The 21,982-nt window shown below is 39.5% G+C and overlaps 1 protein-coding gene across 5 annotated transcripts in view; it reads left to right on the forward strand.

The window, feature by feature from the left end:
* Window positions 1-21,982, forward strand: part of hspa12a (heat shock protein 12A) — a 183,724-nt gene that overhangs the window by 13,978 nt on the left and 147,764 nt on the right. For all 5 annotated transcript variants that reach the window (XM_036130634.1, XM_036130632.1, XM_036130635.1 and 2 more), the window contains one exon: window positions 17,252-17,328. In XM_036130634.1, coding sequence (XP_035986527.1) covers window positions 17,257-17,328 — 72 coding nt within the window. In that variant the 5' untranslated portion in view covers window positions 17,252-17,256. The remainder of the gene's footprint in view (window positions 1-17,251; window positions 17,329-21,982) is intronic.

Consider the following 21,982-nt stretch of genomic DNA (forward strand, 5'->3'; position numbering starts at 1 on the left):
CTAAAAAACTCTAAGAAATCAAAGAAACACTGAAATACTCTAAAACTAAGGAACGTTAAGTAACTCAAAACACAAGGCCAAAAATAACTCAAAACAAAAACTAAAACTAGAAGGCGCTGGGCAGCAAAGTCTTAATATGCTGGGCAGCGGCAATAGTTAACGCTGGGCAGCGACGACAAGGAGCGCCGTCCTTTTATGCTGAGCAGCGTGGGAGGCGGACTTCGCGGAAGGTGATCCGGGAAACAGAGTCAGAGGCGGGGCGTCGCGGATGCGACCCCGGCAGATGAACCAGAAGCGTGGCCATCGCAACTCAGCGACCATGGCGAGACGAAACAGAGGCGAGGCGTCGCCGCACGGCGACCCAGGCGAGATGAACCGGAGGCGGGGCAGATCCTACCAGCTTCTGCACCAGGCTCTGTGCGTGCTCGGGTTCATCCCTTGGCCGGTCCATAATGTCATGATATTTTTCTAGGATGAACCCGGACACAGCACGCACACACAGAGCTAGTTCTTAGAAGAGAGTTTATTGAACAGGGTGAATGATGGATGATGAGAAGAACCTGAGTCTTTTAACAGACGGAGATGTAGGGTGCAGAAGCTGGCCGGCAGGAGGAGTGCAGAGAGACTGACCGGGAGGAACTCTGGAGCCGAAGACTTGAGACCAGGACGGAGCATCTGAGCCGAGGACTTGAGACCAGAACATCAGAGCCGAGGACTTGAGACCAGAACATCAGAGCCGAGGACTTGAGACCAGAACATCAGAGCCGAGGACTTGAGACCAGAACATCTGAGCCAAGGACTTGAGACCAGAACATCTGAGCCGAGGACTTGAGACCGGAACAGCTCTCCAGGAGTTGAGAACATGAGTGGGAACAGAGCTGAGCTGGATCTAGGCAGTGACTGGAACAAAAACAAGCTGAAGGAAACTCTATTGGCTGACTGGAACAAAAAACAAAGTTGAAGGAAGTCTTCTGGCTGACTGTAACAAAAAACTGAGCTGACAAAGGATTCTGGCAGAGACTGAGCGGGAGTGAATACTATGGACCGGCGACGAGAACTTCTTCTTCTTCTTCTTCTTCTTGTGGAGTTTTTTTTTTTTTTCTTTTTTTTCCCCCCAGTGTCCTGTCTAGCAATGTGGCAATAAGAATTGATATCTTAATGCCAAATAGAGCTCGACAGATTTTACTTTCACAAGTGGAGCAAACAGCTTTCGCCATAATGCTCCGCTTGATTTGTGCGTGTAAATAGCTTTATTGTGATTCCTACAGGGAGAATTTCAAATTATATGGACACTACAATGGGAAAGTGGGAGATTAAAAGAAAAACAAGAAGAGAAAAAAAAAGAAAGAAGAGGTGAAAGAAAGAAGAGATAAAAGGAAGAGAATGATAAAACGTCCTCTGTCTGCTCCATCACCTGGAAAGAGACACAAAAAGAACAGCACAACCAACAGACATAAAGCAACAGATACAATCGTGTAACACCTTGATACCATTGCTAAATCATATGTATTATTATTTAAGCTGACATGTGTAATGTGATACCTAAAAAAGAAAGTAAAGAAAGTAAATAAATAAATTATAGCCTTTCTGTATATAAGTGAACATTTAATACCTGGGACCCAGCACCTGTGGGAGTTTGTGAGAGTGCACTAGTTTAGGTGAAAATTTATCCAGAAGGAAATAGTTTGATAGTGATTGTGGAGAACCGAAGACCCACCTTCCCCGAGCACAGAGGTAGGAGTCAGGGGACCCGTAACCCCGGACTCCCAAAAGGGCCCCTAAAACAGTGCGCCCGAGAGGGGCCTTCACAGGAAATTTACTGGTATGGAGTGTGGTTCTTAATGGTCTACTTATCTATATCTCTATCTATCTATATATATATCTCATTCATATCTATCTATCTATCTGTACCTTAATATTCTACTCATTTATATAATTTACTCCTTATATAAATCAAATTCTATGATATCATTTAGTTTTCTTTAAATATTGAATAACTATTTGTATATGTTTACTCCCCAAATGCTTCCTCAAAATATCTAATAAATTAATCTTTTCCTTAATACGTTTAAACTCTTTCCTCATATATCTTCTCTCTCTTTCATATTTATTGCATTCTAATATAACATGTTCTACTGTTACATATTTTCCACAATAATTACATTTGCCGGTATTATGCTTTTGAATTTTATAAAGTGTATAATTAAGTCCTGTATGTCCAAATCTTAATCTTGTTATCACCCTCTCCTCTTTTCTATTTCGTCTTCCATTTCTTCTTTCTCTTACTGTTTTTTGAATTTTATAAAACCATCTTGTCATGAATCGGAGGCAAGAGACCCAGAATTCAGCCAGACCAGCAGAAGTTCAATTAGATCTTTTATTAACAAAAGGCAAAACAGGGAAAAACCAAAAAGGACCGTCAATCCAAAAACCGGCACAAAAATGAACAGACTAACGGGGCAGGCAGGACAGGAACCGACAGGAACAGGATGGCTCAGATAACTGGAGACAAGGGGGTCAAAAATCCAAAAGCAAACCATACAGAACTTGCAGGAGGAGACTCACCCATACTCAAACAGACGACCTGGCACTGATGTCTGGTCTCAACAGTTTATATGGAGGTGGAAGCAGGTGAAACCGGTGAGAAGTGATTGCAGCAGGGGTGGAGTTAGGCAGGTGTGCAGAATAAGTAATTAGACCAGACATCAGTGCTGAGGCTCAAAACAAGAACAGATCAGACAAATATAAATAGCTGACAAGACAAGTGGACAGAAACAAACTACACACACACGATCTAATAAAGAACAAAACAACCCTGAAGTACAAACCTAAAACAGAAAATAAAGCTAAGACTAAAACTGATGACAAAACAGGATAAACTAACAGTAAACAAGAACCTAGACAAGACAAAACTCAAAGCAACCAGAGAACCTAAGGAAGGAGGGCAAAATACCTTAAACATAAACCAGAACGTGACACATCTACCTGTTTTTCCTACATCCCACCTTTGTTGCCATTTTTCCATAAGTTTTTCTTTAATTATTCTCTTTCCCTCAGATTTACTTGTTTTAATGATAAAATTTATAGGATTTTGAATCGCCCTCTTTGCTAATTTATCTGCCCTCTCATTTCCTTCTACCCCAATATGCGCTGGAACCCACACAAATATAACTATTAAACCCATGTTTTGTATTCTGAAATATGTATGAAATATTTCTAATAATATGTCCATCCTACTATCTGATTTATTATATTTTAAACTTAATAACGCAGAGCTTGAATCTGAACAAATTACTGTTTTTAATGGTTTTATGTCTTCTACCCATTGTAAAGCTAATAATATTGCCAACATTTCTCCTGTGTATACTGATAACCCGTTTGTGATTCGTTTTCCAATTCTTATATTGAATTCTGGTACTACAAATGAAATTCCTTCATTTATTTTTGATGCATCTGTATAAATTTGAATATATTGATAATAATTGTTTAAATGTAATTGTACTGAATAACTATCCACAATGTAAGATTTATCTTGTTTCTTTTTCATTATTGTCATATCTACTGTTGCTTCCGGTAAAATCCATGGTGGTATAATTGATATTGGTGTTGTTTGAGTAATTTCTAAATCATTAATTTTAAATTATTTTATTTTATTTTCAATTGTCCATCCAAAACTCCTCATTTCTTTCTTTTCTTTTTCCCAACATGGATTTAAAATTTCCCAAGTTGGATGATCTAAATTACTACCTTTTAAATTCAGCCAATAATTTATTTCTAATTTTGTTCTTCCTAAATCTAATGGCATTTCTCCCATTTCTACTTCTATTGCTGCTGTAAGTGTGGTTCTAAATGCTCCAGTACATAATCTTAATGCCTGATGTTGAATAATGTCTAATTTAGCCAGATGTGTTTTAGCTGCTGAACCATAAACTATACATCCAAAGTCTATATTTGATCTTATCATACCTGTGTAAATCTGTTTTACTGTTTTCCTATCTGCTCCCCAGTCACTGCCAGCCAAGCATCTCATAATAATTAAGATTTTTTTTACATTTATCAATCACTTTTCCAATATGTATATTCCATTTTAGTTTTTCATCAAACCATAATCCTAACAATTTTACACACTTTACTTGCTCTAATTCTTGGTTATATAATTGTAATTTTATTTCCTTGTTTTTTTTTTCTGACTAAATATCATTACTTTTGTTTTTTCAATTGAAAACTTAAATCCCCATTGCAACGCCCATTTCTCTATTTCAATAATAACCTCTTGCAATTTCTTTACAATAAAATCCACATTTTCCCCTCTTTTCCAAACAGCTCCATCATCTGCAAAAAATGAACAACCCATTCATTTTCCAATATCTTTAAATACATCATTTATCATAATTGAGAACAATAACGGACTTACAATACTCCCCTGCGGGGTTCCATTTTCTCCTATATATTTTCCTGATATAACGTCACCAATTCTAACTTGTATTTTCCTATTTGTTAAAAAGTCTTTAATCCATTTAAATATTTTCCCTTTAATACCCAACATATATAACTTAATTAATAATCCCTCAACCCACATCATATCATACGCTTTTTCTATATCAAAAAACACTGCCACTACACTTTCTTTATTTACTTGTGCTTTTCTAATTTCATGTTCTAGACATAGCGTTGGATCATTAGTTCTCCTCCCTTTTCTAAAACCACTTTGATATTTTGACATATATCCTTTATTATTTAAATAATATACTAGTCTATTATTAATAATTTTTTCCATTATTTTACATAGATTTGATGTTAAAGCTATTGGTCTGTAATTGTGTGGGGTTGAATTATCTTTTCCTGGTTTGGCTATTGGTACTATAATTGATTCCTTCCAGTTAATCGGTAATTTTCCCTCCTCCCAAATTTTATTATATAATTGCAATATTATATATTTAGATTTTTCACTAAGTTGACTTATCATTCTATACCAAATTTCATCTTTACCTGGTGCTGTATTTTTTGTCTTTCTAAGTGCATGATTCAGTTCAGCTTTTGTAAACTCAACATTTAATAAATTATTTGTTTCTTCAACACTCTCTAATAAATCTTTATATTTACATTTTGTATTTTCTCTTCCTTTTCTTCCCTCTTCACTAATATTATTTGAACTGTGGATTTTACTAAATGTTCTTGCCAATATTTCAACTTTGTCTTCATCTTTTATTATATTTATATTATCTATTTTTAATATAGGATATTCAAACTCTCTCTTTATTCCATTCATTCTCCTAATTTTTTTCCATATTTTTCCTATCTTTGTGTCTCTCCCTATTGTGCTACAAAAACTTCTCCAATACTCTCTTTTTGCATTCTTAATAGTTCTTACTATTGCTTGCTTTCTTTTATAATCAATTAAATTGTTATAAATTGGATTGGTTTTTAATACTTGAAATGCTTTATTTCTTAACTTTATTGCTTCTTTACATTAATTTGTCCACCATGGTACCATTTTCTTATTATTTTTACACCCTGTTTTCTTTATAGAATGGCCTGCTGCTTCCATGATTATCTTACAAATGTTTAGACATATATCATTTATATCCATTCTCATATCTACTTTTTCTAAGTTTATTTGACTCAAGAATCTAAATTTAATCCAGTCTGCCTTATTGAAATTGAGTTTTTTTATTAACCTTTATATTCTTATCATTTAAATTTAATCCTACTCTAATTGTTATGGGATAATGATCACTACCAATTGTTGAATTCTTATCAATGAACCACTCACAATTACCAGCTAAAACATTTGCTATTATTGTTAAATCTAAAACTGATTCCATCCCTGTTCTTACATTGATTCTTGTTTATTATTATCAATTCAAAAATCCTTAGATGAATAATTTGGGTAGTGTGAAAGAGTAAAGATGGCATTCTTTGGTCATTTAGCCTCACATTGTCTTGACATGACTCTTAGGTGCGCACCCCCTTTTGAAAAATCCTGGATCCGCCCCTGTCAGCAGCGGCGCTGCACCCCAGAGATCTGCCTTCTTGCCGACGCCTCCATCTGCTGATCATGTCGCAGCCAGCGGATTCTTCAGCCAACTTCCCCCAATCTTTGTCTGCCTGTATATCCGTGTTTTCTCTACCGGTTTCCAGTGCCTGTTTCCACTGTCCCAGCAGACACTTCCTTGTCTTCACCGAGTCCGGCTGGATTAATCTCACACCCTGCCACAGCTCTGAGTCACCTAGAGCTCCGCCCCACCTAGAGCTCCGCCCAACAATTCCTCTGACACCACTGATGAGGAGTTGGAGAACAAGATCAGCTCTTTTGTACCCATTATTAAGACTGAGAGAGATTCTTGAGTCACAGGAATTCCTCTCTTTTAAGAAAGAAGCTCAAAGAGCTGGGGGAAGACTATAGAGCTGCTCTAAAGGCTTTCTACCACCATCCAGCATCACCCATTGCTCAGAGATCTGCCACTAGGGGTCAGCCTAAGAGTCCAAGTCAGTGAGAATGCTTCTGAGCCCCTCCACATCAGAGAGGACGCTTCTGATCCCCTCCAAGTCAGAGGGGACGCTTCTGAGCCAGTCCAAGTCAGAGGGGACGCTTTTGAGCCTGTTGTTATCGGAATTCTTAACAATAATAACTGAGTTCCCATCTTTACTAAATGAAGAGACAGTGGTGATAAAGTTCCAGCACTTTTATTGAGAAACAGAGCAGAGATCACATAGATGGAAAGTAATCGCACCCTATGGTCTCACTCTACTGGTTTCTACTGTTCTTCAGTCTACTGTTCTCCAGTTTTGCATTGTATTACATTGAAATGACTGTCGTCATTTCAGCTTTTAACTTTTTGCTCTCTCTCTTTTTCTTCATAGTAGGTACACCTGGTCTGGCGTTCTGTTAACTGTGACATCATCCAGAGAAGACGGCTCACCCGCTACTACCATCTAATGTAGAACAGATTACTAGATCAATGTGTGCTTCTGTGCTTTTTTGTCTCTCTTGTTGTGTCTCTGCTCTGTCTTCTGTAACCCTAGTCGGTCGAGGCAGATGACCGTTCATACTGAGCCCGGTTCTGCCGGAGGTTTTCCTTCCCGTTAATGGGGAGTTTTTCTTCCCACTGTCGCTTCATGCTTGCTCAGTATGAGGGATTGCAGCAAAGCCATGTACAATGCAGACGACTCTCCCGGTGGCTCTACGCTTCCCCAGGAGTGAATGCTGCTTGTCGGGACTTTGATGCAATCAACTGGTTTCCTTATATAGGACATTTTTGACCAATCTGTATAATCTGTCCATCCATCCATCCATCCATCCATCCATCCATCCATCCATCCATCCATCCATCCATCCATCCATCCATCCATCCATCCATTCCATTCATCCATCCATCCATCCATCTATCCATTGTCCAAAACACTTATCCTTATTGGGGTACACCCTGGACAGGTTGCCAGCCCACCGCAGGTACCTTTATTCATTTATTGAAAAACAATTACTAGGGTAAAGTAGATACTGGCAGATACAAATAAAAGCGTGATAGAAGGTCAAGAAGAGCGGCTGCCTTGCTGGCTGTGCATAATGGGACGAAATGCTAAACTGATGCTAGTACATTTTACACTGGCGAGTGGGGTGGCCAAGATATGGCACGGCCCCTGGCCACCCCCTGGTGGCACATTGCCTATTTGCTTAGTTAAATCCAGGTGGTAATTTGGGTCAGGCAGTGCATTTAATAATTATGTACATTGCAACTTTTACAGAATTGTTACCAGAATAATTTTAACATATTTTCAGACTGTTAATACATTTACAAGCTATGTAGAGTATTTAATAGTTGACAGTGATGCAAGATATGATGATTCTCATGTTATGGTCCTCATGAAATATTCGTTAAGATGCTACTTCCATTGTGATTTGATTGTTGAAAATGAAAAGTTCTGGTTTGAAGCAAGATTTTGGGAGGGAGCTGTTGTACTACAGGGAGAAAAGCTGGATTGTGGCTGGATAGATTGTAGCCACAGGTGGTCTGTAATTCTGCAGAGTAATTGCTTGGCAAAGTGTATTACAGATCTTCAGACCACTCATCCTCACTGTAGGGGTGAATCTGAAAGAAGGGTGAGTGAGGCAAAAAATAGAATGGATAACATGATGTCCCGTTGAGAGACAATTCTGCCAGACACTTACAATACCTTGAGGGAGTATTATTATTGTATGTGTTCAAAGAACACTTTTAGTAAAGGCTATTAAGCCAGACTAATGAAAATGATGGTGTCAAATGGGGAGACAATCATAAATTGAATTGAAATGTCACTGTGTTTAAAAGACAGGTGCAACAGGCATTCTCAGCTTTTTAAATGGAGAGAATGTTGTCATTGTGCTTTAGAAGAGCATGCTTCCTTTATTACTTCCCAGCTACTTATACCTTAAGCGTTTACAGAGCTCGAGTTTAGCAGCAGCAGCATAGAGACTCATGTTTTCTGTTCTGGGACATTTTGTCGGGGCTAGCAGCACCGGCTGAATGAAATAAAAATAAGTTATTACAAATAATTTCAGTAATTTGTTTTCATGAAATGAAAGGGGAAAATTGATTACACAGAATTTGTAAAAGCCACATAACCCAGCTCTTATATATATATATTAGGGCTGTCAATCGATTAAAAAAATGAATCTAATTAATTACATACTCTGTAATTAATTAATCTAAATTAATCGCATATAATTTTTGCTGTGAAAGTATTTTAAATATTTAAATTCAAATGATTCAATGAATAATCAGCATTAGATAAATTAAAGTTCAAAAACTCTTATTCACATTTCATGCCTTCAGACGTTTTAACATGTGCCGTTGTGGCATATGTGGCACACAGTAAGGTAGGGGACACAATGAAAATAAATGAACACTCCCCTCAATATCAACACTTTACAACAGTAAAGTGACGCACGCGCTACTTCCGGGTTACGCCGGTAGGAAAAAGCAGGACTGTTCTCGCCAAACACCGTGACAAAACGGGTGAATTAGAGCGTGCTTTTAGTTTATGCCACACAGAGGCATTCCAAATCGTTGGATGTACGTTTCTTTTGTTTACCGAAGGACGAAGAAAGAAATGGATATTTTCAGTGAAAAAGGACCCAGGCAGACAAATCCCAATGGACTGTGGGAGCCATCATACCCCAACAGAATTTGCAGTCTACACTTCATCTCCGGTAAATACAACTTAATTTTGCACTGGTCATTGTCCTGCTTAAATAATTAAAGCCGCAAGCGGCGTCGATCAGCCCTGCAGCCAAGCGCCTTCGCACACCGCCGGCCGCCAGCCACCGCAGAAGCTGTCACGCATTTTCTCCGCCCGTCCACCGGGCGATACACACGAACGCGTTGAGCAGCGCTCGCCCACGACTCACAAAAAATCTAGTGCAGATCAGTCGATGCAGCGAGGAGATACAGCCGTTGAATAATTATAATGCAATTGGCCACCGGGGCGGACTAAATCGTTTGGCCAACATTCACAGACTCGCTATCTGGACTGTATCTGGCAATCTGATACCATCAACCATCAACTTACTCTTAAAACGATTTTGTGATACGTTACCTAAAGAAAAATACGTCTAGAACTCGTTGTTTGCTCTGTTGGCGTCTGCCGCTGTGCTCGCCTTCTGCCTTCCAGTCCGGCGCGCAGGCGCGAAAAAACCCGGATGAAAACAATAGCAGTGAACTACCCTATACGATTAATTTGCGTTAATTTTTTTAATCCGTTAATTTTTTTTTAATTAATTAATCGAAATTAACGCGTTATTTTGACAGCCCTAATATATATATATATATATATATATATATATATATATATATATATATATATATATATATTATTCTAATCAAGCTAACTCTTCCTGATGCTAATACAAAGGAACTGTAAATGCTGCCTTTTCAGATGATCTTTCATGCATAATGTGTATTAGCTCTTAAGACACATAACTGTCGATTTCTTGAATGAGAGTCAAACTTTGATCCACGGTCTTGACCTTCCGAATAGAAGTATTCTGACGTTCCAGGTGTTGATCAGGAATCTGCTTAGTCCCAGGTTTTGTGAGGAAACTTAAGCTGCTAGCTTAAGTTTCCTCACAAAACCTGGGACTAAGCAGATTCCTGATCAACACCTGGAACGTCAGAATACTTCTATTCGGAAGGTCAAGACCGTGGTTCACTCAGGCATTTTAGGGCTTGTGTAAACACCACAGATCATTGGTTGCCTGAGTAGAAGGTCAGAGGCTGACAGGTTCCCCCGAGCTCGTAACAACCTCCAAGCTCCCAGGCAGTCAAGGGCAGGTGAAACAGCAATAATGGAACAGTCAGATCCGTACAGATCTTCGGCTACCCAAGTGGAACATCAGAGGCCAACGAGTCAGGTCCCACTATGATTGCAGAAACGTCAAACCTCCCAGGCTGTCATCGGCAGGCAGAACAACCTGGTGCACGCAGTGGGACACAGAGTGGGGCTGTGGAACACCATCTCACCAGAATTGCAAACTGGTGCAAAATAACTTGGTTTATTATTATTTTTATTTTCTGCGCTGCATACATTGTTGTGCGTTGTATCCAGATGCAGTGTGCGGTTGTGCATGTGCGCAGCTTCGAGGGAACAGTGGTTATGGGCAATTATGTATTTATTTGAAAGGTCCTTATATATACTTAAGTGTCACCAGCTAAAACCAGTTTTGAATGCTTATGATGAAGTTGATCTATGATTAAAGTCTGTTATGGAGTGAATTGAAGTCACGGAGTCATGCAGTTTGGCTGCAGTTCACCACTTTATCATCTGTGTCGCCAATGTCCCCCATCTCCAAAATTAACGTACACATGGATCAGAGTTGCTGTGAGGACTGCACATTTTCCAGTCAAGTTTTATTTAATATAGATCTCAACCTTTGCACATAAACTGAGGTATGCACATTTCAAGCCCCATTTTGAACGTACACAAGCTTCATAAATGAGGCCCCAGGTCTTTGCCTTAAGTTGTTGGAGTTATTTTTAAAAGCTGCTGAAGAGAGGAACGCAATTTGGAATTCATTGCTTTCTTAACTTTTTAAACTAGTCCAGCTCGATTTTGGGCCCGGCAGAGCCACATACTTTCAAAGTATAAGTAGGTCAAAAACGCCATTTTCCCCCTAAATCCCTCTAAGGGGAAGGCTTTGTTTATTACAAAAAAATCATATTTTTTCCACAAAATCCTTTGGTTTTGCAGCATTTTAAACACACAAAATGCCATTTAACTCTCTATCTAACTATCAATTGCTGGCCCTCTCAGAAAATGCTTCGTTGCTCAGACATGCTTACACTGCAAAAAACTGAACTAAAAATAAGTAACATTTTCTTGAAATTACTGCATTTGCCCTTGTTTTGAGCAGGTAAATAAGATTATCTACCAATGGAATAAGTATTTTGAGTCCTTAAATAAGGCAATTAGATATAGATGGGGGATGGTTGTTCCTATTTTAAGTGCAAAATTATTATTTCATTGGCACATAGTCTTATTTACCTGCTCAAATCAAGAATAAACACACTCATTTCAAGAAGATTTACTTTTAGTTCCTTTTTTGCAGTGTAACTCCCTTACTAAGTAAGAGCTGAGCCTGGCCAGTTGCACAAGTTGATTTACCAGTCACTTCCCAACTAAAAAAAACAGTCATTTCATTTCATGTAATGTTCTTTGTTGCCTTCAAGTGAAAATACAGTAGTTGTTAATATTTTGTGCAAATAAAATGATCCACCCCTGTGGACACCCCTCACACATTTAACATGCTCTAGCAATATTATTTGAATGTGTTTTCTGCAACTCCATTTTTAGGTACTCTATTTTGATTTCACATGTTTATATGTTTTCTTGTAAGTACACCTTGTACAGGGTTTTTACAGGGTGCTTTAGTGACAGAAATATATTTCAATTTCAGTTGTATTTCTACCGTTCACCATATGAAGTAATGAGGTTTAACAGAGGCACGTTACTCTCCAGAGGTGGGTGAGACCTCTTCACCTAAATGTCCAGCATTGTTCTGTTAGGGAAATATGTCCAACTATTATGCTGCTACACACTGAAAAGTATAGGAAGGTAAAAGTGTCAGACTACACTTTTAAGGACCAGACCCCAGTAAGCATGTTGTGTCTGCTCACTCTCTGTGTTAGCAGAGAATACATCTTCATCTTCCCATAATGAAAGACACACAATTGAGTTTACTCTATTATAAATCATCTGGGGGGTGGGGGCGGGGGTGTTAAGACTACAATTGCATGCCGGAAATTTGGGACAGAAGGCTCCACAAGAGTCAGTAGACCATCCACAACTGAAAGGAAAGATAAGTGAACCACTTCATTTGCAATTTCTACAGTGCACCCACACCAATGTGCACACACACTCTTTTTTGGGTGTTTTAATGAGTGTAGTGTGAGAATACACCTTTAATTCTCAGTCATATAAGCAGTCAACGTCTCTCTCTCTCTCTCTCTCCATTTTTCTTATACAATTTTCTGTCTTTCTTTTTATGTTTCTGTCTGTTGTCTCTGTTCATGTCTTTATACATAGTTATATTTAGAAGGATAAATGCATACTTTTCTGTTGTGTTTTACAATAGAAAAAGGCTACATTTATTGATTGCACGTGGTACCCCGATTACTTCAGTATACCAAGAACGTTTGCTTTATTCAAATATGAGGTTGATCACATGTGTTTAAACTTGATTATTATAAACAATATTGCTAATACGTTCTCAACAAGTAAATAGCTCTATGGTAATTTTCAGTTGTACTACAAAAATACCATTTGCTTTGATTGTCAGAAATCTTCAAAAGTCTTTCTGTTGGAAACAAAAATCGACCATTCTGAGTCCAGTCTATCAATGAAATAAGATGGCTGTTTTATTCTTGGAAAACACTTTTGTTGTTGCTAGATAGAGTCCATGAATGGTTCATATGAAACAGATAAATAATAAATAACTGAACTTTATTGATCTCACAATGGAGAAAGTCACTTCTGCATCTTAACCCATCCCCTTGGGAAGCAGTGAGCTGTCACTGTGCGGCACCTGGGGAGCAATAGGGGGTTTTCAGCTGACGTCACGCTCACGTGACTACTCAGCGCGTCCGCCATATTGGGTGGCAGTCGTTTCGCACCGTTGACCTGCATTGTATGATGCCTTAGGCAGTATTGGAAGTGAACAATGGGGAAAACGTGTTTAATGGTTGGTTGCACGGCCCGTGGAGGTGGAGATCAACGCTCTTTCTATCGCCTACCAGCCGTAATAGTGAATCAGTGTGAAAAAACAAAACAGCTCTCTGAACAACGCCGTCACCTATGGCTGACACGGATATCCAGGTCCGATTTGGACGGTGTTAAGCTGGAATACGCCAGAGTCTGTGGTGCTCACTTTGTCACAGGTAATTAACTGTTAAGTATTTAAAACATGTAAGAAGAATATATTAATAATAGGGCTTGGGCGTTATGACTTATTACTTTCCGCGGCTGTCGTGTTGACTGCCTCCGCCGCCTCTACTGCCTATTACTACGGCGTACTGTACTCCCTCTCTCAGCCGTGTTTTAATTTGATTAATTTCACCTTAACTTGATTTCAACCATGGTAAACCGTTGCTGTATTGTGGGCTGTAACAGCGCAACAAATGATCGCCATGGGAAAAACATAGAAACAGATTAATTTTCCACCGCTTTCCTGCCTGGAGGCGCAACCACGGAGAACAACTGTTAGCGATAACAAAGAGTCGTCGGCTCGCTTGGATCGCGGCTGTAAGACCGAACATAACTTTCCACAGTATCCCGATGTCAATGAGAGTGTGTTCTAAACGTTTGAAACACATAGCAGCAAGTTAAAAGTCCATTACATGCGCGAGTGGTTGTTAGCACTGACGGTTAGCAGCTACTAAACTAGCATGTGCCAGAGCCCGTGTGAGCGCAGCTTACCTTTGAACGAGTTGCTGTGTTCCCACTGTTTGCTGGCTTTATGATCTGCAGCTCCTACCGGCGCCAATACGGTAAATACAACTTAATTTTGCACTGGTCATTGTTCTGCTTAAATAATTAAAGCCGCGAGCGGCGTCGATCGGCCCTGCAGCCAAGCGCCTTCGCGCACCGCCGGCCGCCAGCCACCGCAGAAGCATGCAACACATTTGCGTCGGATTGTTTACATTTTTACCATCTTATTAAAACTCACCCGTCCACGTATGATGGCGATTTCCTTGATGTACATAACCAGATGTGAACTGGTTGTGAGCCTCTAGATCCTTGTAAGCTCTCATTTCCTCAAGAGTGTGCAGAGGGTTTTCACCGAACACCAGGTAATGCATCTGGATTACGGCTAAACAAGGCACCGTGGAGGGCATACGGGTCCATATGGTCGATCACGGAACATTTCCTCAGATATACGTCCTTATCTGGTCGCTCTAGCGTGCTGGTGTACTTATCCATTCGCGATACGATAATACGTGTACGACAACTAGAGATAAGGAAGTGTGCCACCCAATATGGCGGACCGGAAGTTGGCCAGTGACGTCAGTGAAAACCCCCTATTGGGGGTTAAGGGTCTTGCTCAGGGACCCAGAATGGCAGCTTGTGGGAGTTGAACTCAGAACCTCTGGGACTGAAGCTCTGGGCTCTAACCACTAGGCTACCACTCCCATCAGATCCCAAATGTAATAAAATTAAAATTTAGTAAAGTTACACTAAAAAAATATTCAAAGCCCTGGGAGATCTAGATTTAAAGAGATTTCCATTCCAAAAAAAAAAGTTAGGTGGAAGGAAACCCCTTAAAAAATAAGCAGCACTATGTTAATTAGCGATACAAAATGAGTTGCACTCCAATGCTTGTGTGCCTGTTTTCCTGTTTTGATTCTCTCCTCTCACTGGATACGTTATCGGCTTTTGACTCTGATCATAACCCTGGACTGTTTTATGGTTTTGGCATCCTGTCTTGCCATCTGGACTGTTCTGATGGCCAGTCAGTCACAGTTTTGTTCCTCCAGCAATGTCTCTTGTCGTCACGTCTAAACCACAGTTTTTGTGTACCTCCTGGGTTTGCCTCAACATCCCAGAACTGACATTTTCAGGGGAAGGCTTCCTGCTGCTTAACTGTTTCCACTGTTCCTGCTGCCTCACCTTCGTCACCACTCAGTTTTACAGAATCCGCTTCATTCCCTATAGCCGTTAATTCATCCTGCACTCTTCCCACCCCTATCTCTGCTTCCACCCCTGCTGAGCTGGAGGAGAAGTTGAGGATTTATAGCCACTATATTAAAGGTATATAGCCATGTTATATGCTTATAAAAATGACCAAAAAAACGTGTGAGCACGTCACAATAATTGGCATGTGGGACAACCAATAAATAAGATTATCCACTGGAACTCGAAATCTGAAAAAATATGGACCACTGTACCTTTAACAAATCATTTATGTAAATCTCTGTCCTTCAAAAAAGTAATAAAACAATGTCTAAAACAGTTCATTATTCTCATTATTATGCCACTTAGAAAATAAAGTTGATTTTGGTAATTTTAAGGGACCTAAGACAGGAAAGATAAAATAGACTTTATTGATCTCACAGTGGAGAAATTAACGTGTCACATCAGCTCAATAATCAAAAGAAGTTGCCAAAAGGAGGAAAAGGTGCATGAGGTATATACAGTGCATCCACATATATACAGTGGATTGAGAAAAAAAAATAAAGCAGAGATTTAAGATGACTTATGTACATTTAAGGTGACTTATATACATATGGATTTGGCGTTGTACATTTAGAGTTGTACCAGGTAAAGAACAACAGTGAGGTAGTGAGATAACTATAACAGCTGAAGTCTTTTATTTAACAGGTTATTGCACAGGTTATTAAATAGTAATTGCACATTAGTTATTGCACAACTTATTTCAGTTATAGTGCAGCATTGTAAAGTCTAATGGCAGCAGGGAGGAATGAACTGCAGTAGCGCTCCTTTTTACAGACAGGGTGTATAAGTCTGTCACTAAAGGAGCTGCTCAGCTCATCTACAGTCTGGTGCAGGGGGTGAAAGGTGTTGTCCATAATGGATCTAAGCTTGCACAAACACCCTTCTCTCGGCCACTTCCTCCACCGAGTCCAGAGTGTGGCCCAGGAAAGAAGTGGCCCTTCGCACCAGTATATTCAGCCTCTTTCTGTCCCGCTTTGCGCTGCCTGGGGCCCAGCAGACGACGGCGTAGAGGAGGGCTGAGGCCACCACAGTCATAGAAGGTTTTAAGCAAGGGCCTGCTCACTCCAAAGGACTTCAGCGTCCTCAGGGGTTGGAGGCGGCTCTGGCCTTTCTTGTACAGGGCGTCGGTGTTATGAGTCCAGTCCAGTTTATTACTGATGTGAACACCCAGGTATTTGAAACTCTCCACAGTTTCTATGTCCTGCCCCTAGATGTTCACGGGAGAGTGAGGTGGGGGTCTTCTCCTGAAGTCGATCACCATCTCTCTGGTCTTGCTGGTGTTTAGACACAGGTGGTTCTTCTCACACCAGTCCACAAAGTTCATGATGACCGACTGGTACTCCAGCTCGTTGCCGTCCGACACACAGCCCACAATGGCCGAGTCATCGGAGAACTTCTGAAGGTGGCAGCTGTCCATGTTGTAGGTGAAGTCCGAGGTGTAGGGGGTAAAGAGAAATGGAGGCAGGACGGTGCCCTGGGGGGCCCCGGTGCTGCAGACTGCCACCTCTGACTCACAGCCGTGCAGCTGCACGTACTGAGGGCGGTCACTGAGGTAGTTGATGGTCCAGGCAGCAAGATGTTTGTCCACTCCAGCGTCCTCCAGCTTCCCCCCAAACAACCGGTCTGATGGTGTTGAAAGTGCTGGAGAAGTCAAAGAACATGACTCTCACAGTGCTCCTGGTGGTCTCCAGGTGGGTGAGCGCCCGCTTGCAGCAGGTAGATGATGGCGTCCTCTACTGTTGGGCCGGTAGGCAAACTGCAGTGGGTCCAGGGTGGGGCCCACCACGGTGCATAGGTGTGCAAGGTTTAGGGCCCCTAAAGGTTTATTCAGATTGCATGTTTGACAGTGAGAAAAAAACTTGTCTTTTTATGTAGTGTATGTGAACTTCTGGTTTCAGCTGTACCTGATTGATATCACCTGTTCTGTAATTGAACATGTTGAGTATGACAAAGTGGGAAGAGCTACTCAGAGTATCTTCTTTGTTATCAGGGTAGGTCAGTCATCTCTGAATTCATAGCATATATCTCCTTTTGTTTTTTACAGATGAGATGACAAATCCTTCCTTGTCAAAGAGCGGAGGTGATCCGGGAATTACCCCTCTATCTCCTTCACACATCCAGGTGACTTTTATTAATCTCTTTTTGTATATATTTTTGCTTTCATTACAGAATTTCATTTGTATATCATTCATATTCACAAATAAATGCCTTAAAATTGCCTTTGATCAAGACAGAAAAGAAGACAGATTTGGCTTGGTTAAGACTAATTTGAGGATTCTTACCAGTGGCGTATTTTACATTTTTGTAATGGGTTTACTGTGCTTAGAGACAAAAGAACACTGGTTAGTGCAATGTAATACACAATTTATTTAGATGTTTAAACATATTTAACATTGCAGAAGTTCTCTGATGATATTTGAATAAAAGTACAAGCCTTGTAGAAGAGTTGGCTTTGAAAACAATTTTTTAGAATTTATAAAACATTACAAGAAAAACCTGTTCTAGTATTAAGTAGTAAGTACAGAAGTAATAATAATAACAAAATATATATTTTATATGTGTGCTGTCTGGCAATGTGGCAATAAGAATTGTTGTCTTAATGCCATATATATATATATATATATATATATATATATATATATATATATATATATATATATATATATATATATATATATAAATTCTTAAGTCCCCAGCTCGGGGATCCTGACACATAAATAAAAAAAAAAGTGGCAAGTCTTATTGTTAATTTTTTCACTCTCTCTCACACACTTCTAATTCTGAGCTTTCACACCAACAGCAATAATTTCTTCGTATATTTTTGCATGCTGTTTATATCCACATTCATACCGTTTTTTTTAAACCTGGAAAAGGGTTTAAATTTTCCAGGTGATTCCAGAGTCTTACACTTTGCTTACAACATGGGCAGGAGCTTAATACCCTCGAAAGAGAACCGTTTAGTACAGCTTGCATGTGCTGACACTGTAACTCCAGGGTACTTCATTTGGCAATGTGATTCAGCGTTAGTTTGTCAAATACAGGGACAACAAATTAATAAGCATTAAAGTATGGTTTATGGGTTTTGGTTTCTGCAATGTTGTCATCGCATAAAAACTCATCTCCAGAACCAATCTCTGCTCAAAATAGTGATCTGCACCGCATTATCTACTTTCAGCAGTTATCAGTTATTGCAACTTTAAACTGCAGAAAATATGGGCAACATTACTCCCTCTGCCTTTACTCCTGTCGGCTCCTGTGTCAGTCTAGAGGAGGATGCGCTCCAGCACGTAATGAGGCGGAGGGATATTTTAGCTGGTTATACTCAGTGTCTGTAGGGCAAGCGGGTCTCTTTGTAACTCCTGTTTATCGTCACTTATTTTAGAGCTTAAATAAGCGACTTAACTTATATATATATATATATATATATATATATATATATATATAAATATATATATATATGTATATATGTGTGTGTGTTGTGCCATATTAAAGTCATGATGAAATAATTGATGTCAGATTGAATTCTGAGTTTCAGCTGGGACGGCCTCTTTCTCAGCAGGGTGCCTGCTGTAAACCACACCCGACAGACAAAAGGTCACAGCACTTCTTACCAGACACTCACTTCTGACCAGACTCTCAGACAACCACTACTTTTCCCTGGAGCACTCTAGGACAAGGCTGAAACCCTGTCGTCACCTTTCTTCCTGCCTCACACATAGGGCGAGGGAACCATGCCTATGTGTGAGGCAGGAAGAAAGGTGACGACAGGCCATGAGGGCTCACGGCCCCAAAAGACATGAACCAGCACCTGGGAGAGATCCCTCTTCGCCGAGGGATAACCGGGCAAATCACAGTTAAGTCTGCTGTCTTAACTTCAGCGTCAGGCACAGGAGTCAGAAATTCCTATGTGCCAAAACAGCTTTGTTTATTTCTTCTCACCTTTTACAGGAAAGCGATTCCAAACAGAGCTGAATAGCCAGAAAAGGCCCCTTTTCGAATGCTGAGGAGAACCTGCTGAAATTGTGGCTGCAACCGGGTCGGGGGCTGTCTGCAGGACATCGGGTCTCCGATCCTGACCACACGTGGCTCCTGCTAGGCTGCAGAGCCGCAGGCTAGCCCATTGCTGCATGGCCCGCAATCTGCTTCTGGAATGACATTTTCCCTTTTCACTGCCTTCCTTGAATGACCAAAGTGGACTGAACTCACACGAGGCACCGACAGGCTGGACTGAGAGACCCAAAAGGGACAGGTTACAATGGTCATTGGAAAATGTTTGTGATGCATCCACATGTCTTTAAACAAAGGGGCTAACGGAATTAGCCCATGCTAGCATCCTATTCCATGGCATTGCTGATATGGTTCAAATGTGTTTTTATGGATATAACAAATGTTATCTCCACAAGGGTTTCACACATTGATGGGACATTAATGTTTACGTTATCCGGCTCATTATGACTAAAATAAAACTGAAGCTTTTATTTGTTAGCGCCGAAAGTCTGCTAGCCAAAATGCTATTAGCTTCTGGTAGCTTCTGAATTCCGGACATTCAAAGGAGCTTGTTTAAGGCATAACGCTTGTTGTTTCGCTCTGTCGTCATTCGATAGAGCTATGAGCCTTATTCCCACATTAATATTGAATATTAATGTTGATTTAAAGGCGTTCTAGTTAACTCTAGGAGTAACTGATTTCAGCAACAGTTCGCTACCGCGACCCCTAGCTCCCGGAGGTAGAATCGCATAAACAAAGGCAAGTGATTCCTCAAAATGTTATTTCCTCAAATAATGTTTTGTGTAAATCAGGATTTGCATTGTGAATGGGTTGGAACACATACCAAATGTTGTTTTGAATTAGTGAAGCTAATTTAACCTCAATTCACATTGTTTAAGATGAACTTTGGTTCTTTAACTTTAACAAAATGTTATTAAATGAAATAATGTTTTGTTTAACTCAGTATTCGCATTGTCAAATGTTGTTCTAAATTAGTTAAGCTAACGTAACTCCATTCCATGTTTTTTGAATCAGATCTGCAGTGAACAGGATTTACTGAATTATTCTGATTATGATCATCCACTTTTGTTTTGTCTTTTGTGTACCTTTGCATGTAAATAGTTCCTTAGCTTAGCTTCTTTTTATTTTGATTTTGCTTAGTAGTTTGGTTAAGTTTCACTAGCCTAGTAGAGATGATTTATTGATTGAAATATAGTGTTAATTCAGATAAACAGCATTATATAGTGATGTTCTCTGGATGTTCATTTTATTTCTGTTAATAAATTCTTGAACTTGAAAAAGTTGTCACTCCTTTATTATATGTGTGTGCAGAGTTTGCTGTTAAAAGATCGCTAGTGCTCAAATTCATCCCTTTCAACCATTGTCCTGATATCAGCTTAAGAGCTGATCATGACCAGACAGTACTTAACAGACAGGGAGTTATTTATGAAACATTAAATAACTTTAAACAGTGTATAATTGCGCAATATATATATATATATATATATATATATATATATATATATATATATATATATATATATATATATATATATAGGGAGTGACCATAGTGTTTGAACATTTATTAATAACATGAACAAAAAATTAAACCAGCCTAATGCTTCTTAAAAATTATTTTTATTTGTAGTAGATTCAATTTCATTTATGAAGAATCCCATCAAGTCATTACTCTTGAGAGTTAAGGGAATGGATGGATCAATAGAGCTATGACTCTTGTTAAAGTTAGCAACTGTTTTAAATAGAAATCTGCGATTATTTTTATTCTCCTCTATTAATGATGAATAACATGCTGCTCTAACTCTGTGAAGTAGACTGTTTTTCCAGGTTAGGTAGGATTCCTCTAGATGTCTATGTGACATTGTGCTTCAAAGAACAGCTTTAAATTAAACCTGGAAGCCAACTTCCTGTGAATAATCACCTTATTTTTCAAGGGAGCTACATTGTCTAATGTAAAACGCAACAAGGAAGTGACATCATCAACAAAAGCATCTATTTGTGAATGGGAAAAATAACATTGTTGACATCTGCTGGGCATTTCTGGAAATTAAAAGGGGAACAGACTCTTTAATTTCTGATACAGAATTGCCTGATAAAGATTTACTATAACGAAACCTTTTGGGGGTGGGGAACTCACTTAAATTGAACTCAAAGTTTTTACTTAAAAATAGTCAGATATGACAGGGTTGGGAGGAAATACTGTTAATTCTTCACAATTAATGCCATATGTCAGCACAACATGCAAAGTATGAAGGTAAGAGTGCATCGGTTTATGCACATTTTGAGCAAAACCAATTGAATCTAAGATAGTATTAAAGGCTACATTAAGGTTATCATATTAAGTGCCAACATGAATGTTAAAATCCCCCACTAAAATAAATTGTCAGTGTTTAAGAGAGAACTGATCTAAAAATTCAGAGTAAGGACTTGGTGGACGATACAAAACAATAAACAGAAGATGTAACTTTAGTGACCTCTGATTGGCGTACCCAGGTATCATTACCGCCAGCGTGAATAACAATCTTACCGTATTTACACTTGTCCTTAGCCAGCAGTTTCAGATAGGATTTGACATCGCCCGTTCTGGCAAGCATTTGACTATGGTCTCTGGTGTCCCTAATGCCACATTTATTACTATGGAGCTGCCAATTACCCGAGTCAGCTTCTCAGCGGGTGTGTCGCTGAGTCGGGAAAATCTGTTAGAAACGCAGATGGGTTGGTGGTGACCTTTGGGCTGGAATTTAGAGCTCTGCTTCCTGTGTATTGTCAC

This window comes from Fundulus heteroclitus, unplaced genomic scaffold (genome assembly GCF_011125445.2).
Source record: "Fundulus heteroclitus isolate FHET01 unplaced genomic scaffold, MU-UCD_Fhet_4.1 scaffold_37, whole genome shotgun sequence".
NCBI classification, from domain to species: domain Eukaryota; kingdom Metazoa; phylum Chordata; class Actinopteri; order Cyprinodontiformes; family Fundulidae; genus Fundulus; species Fundulus heteroclitus.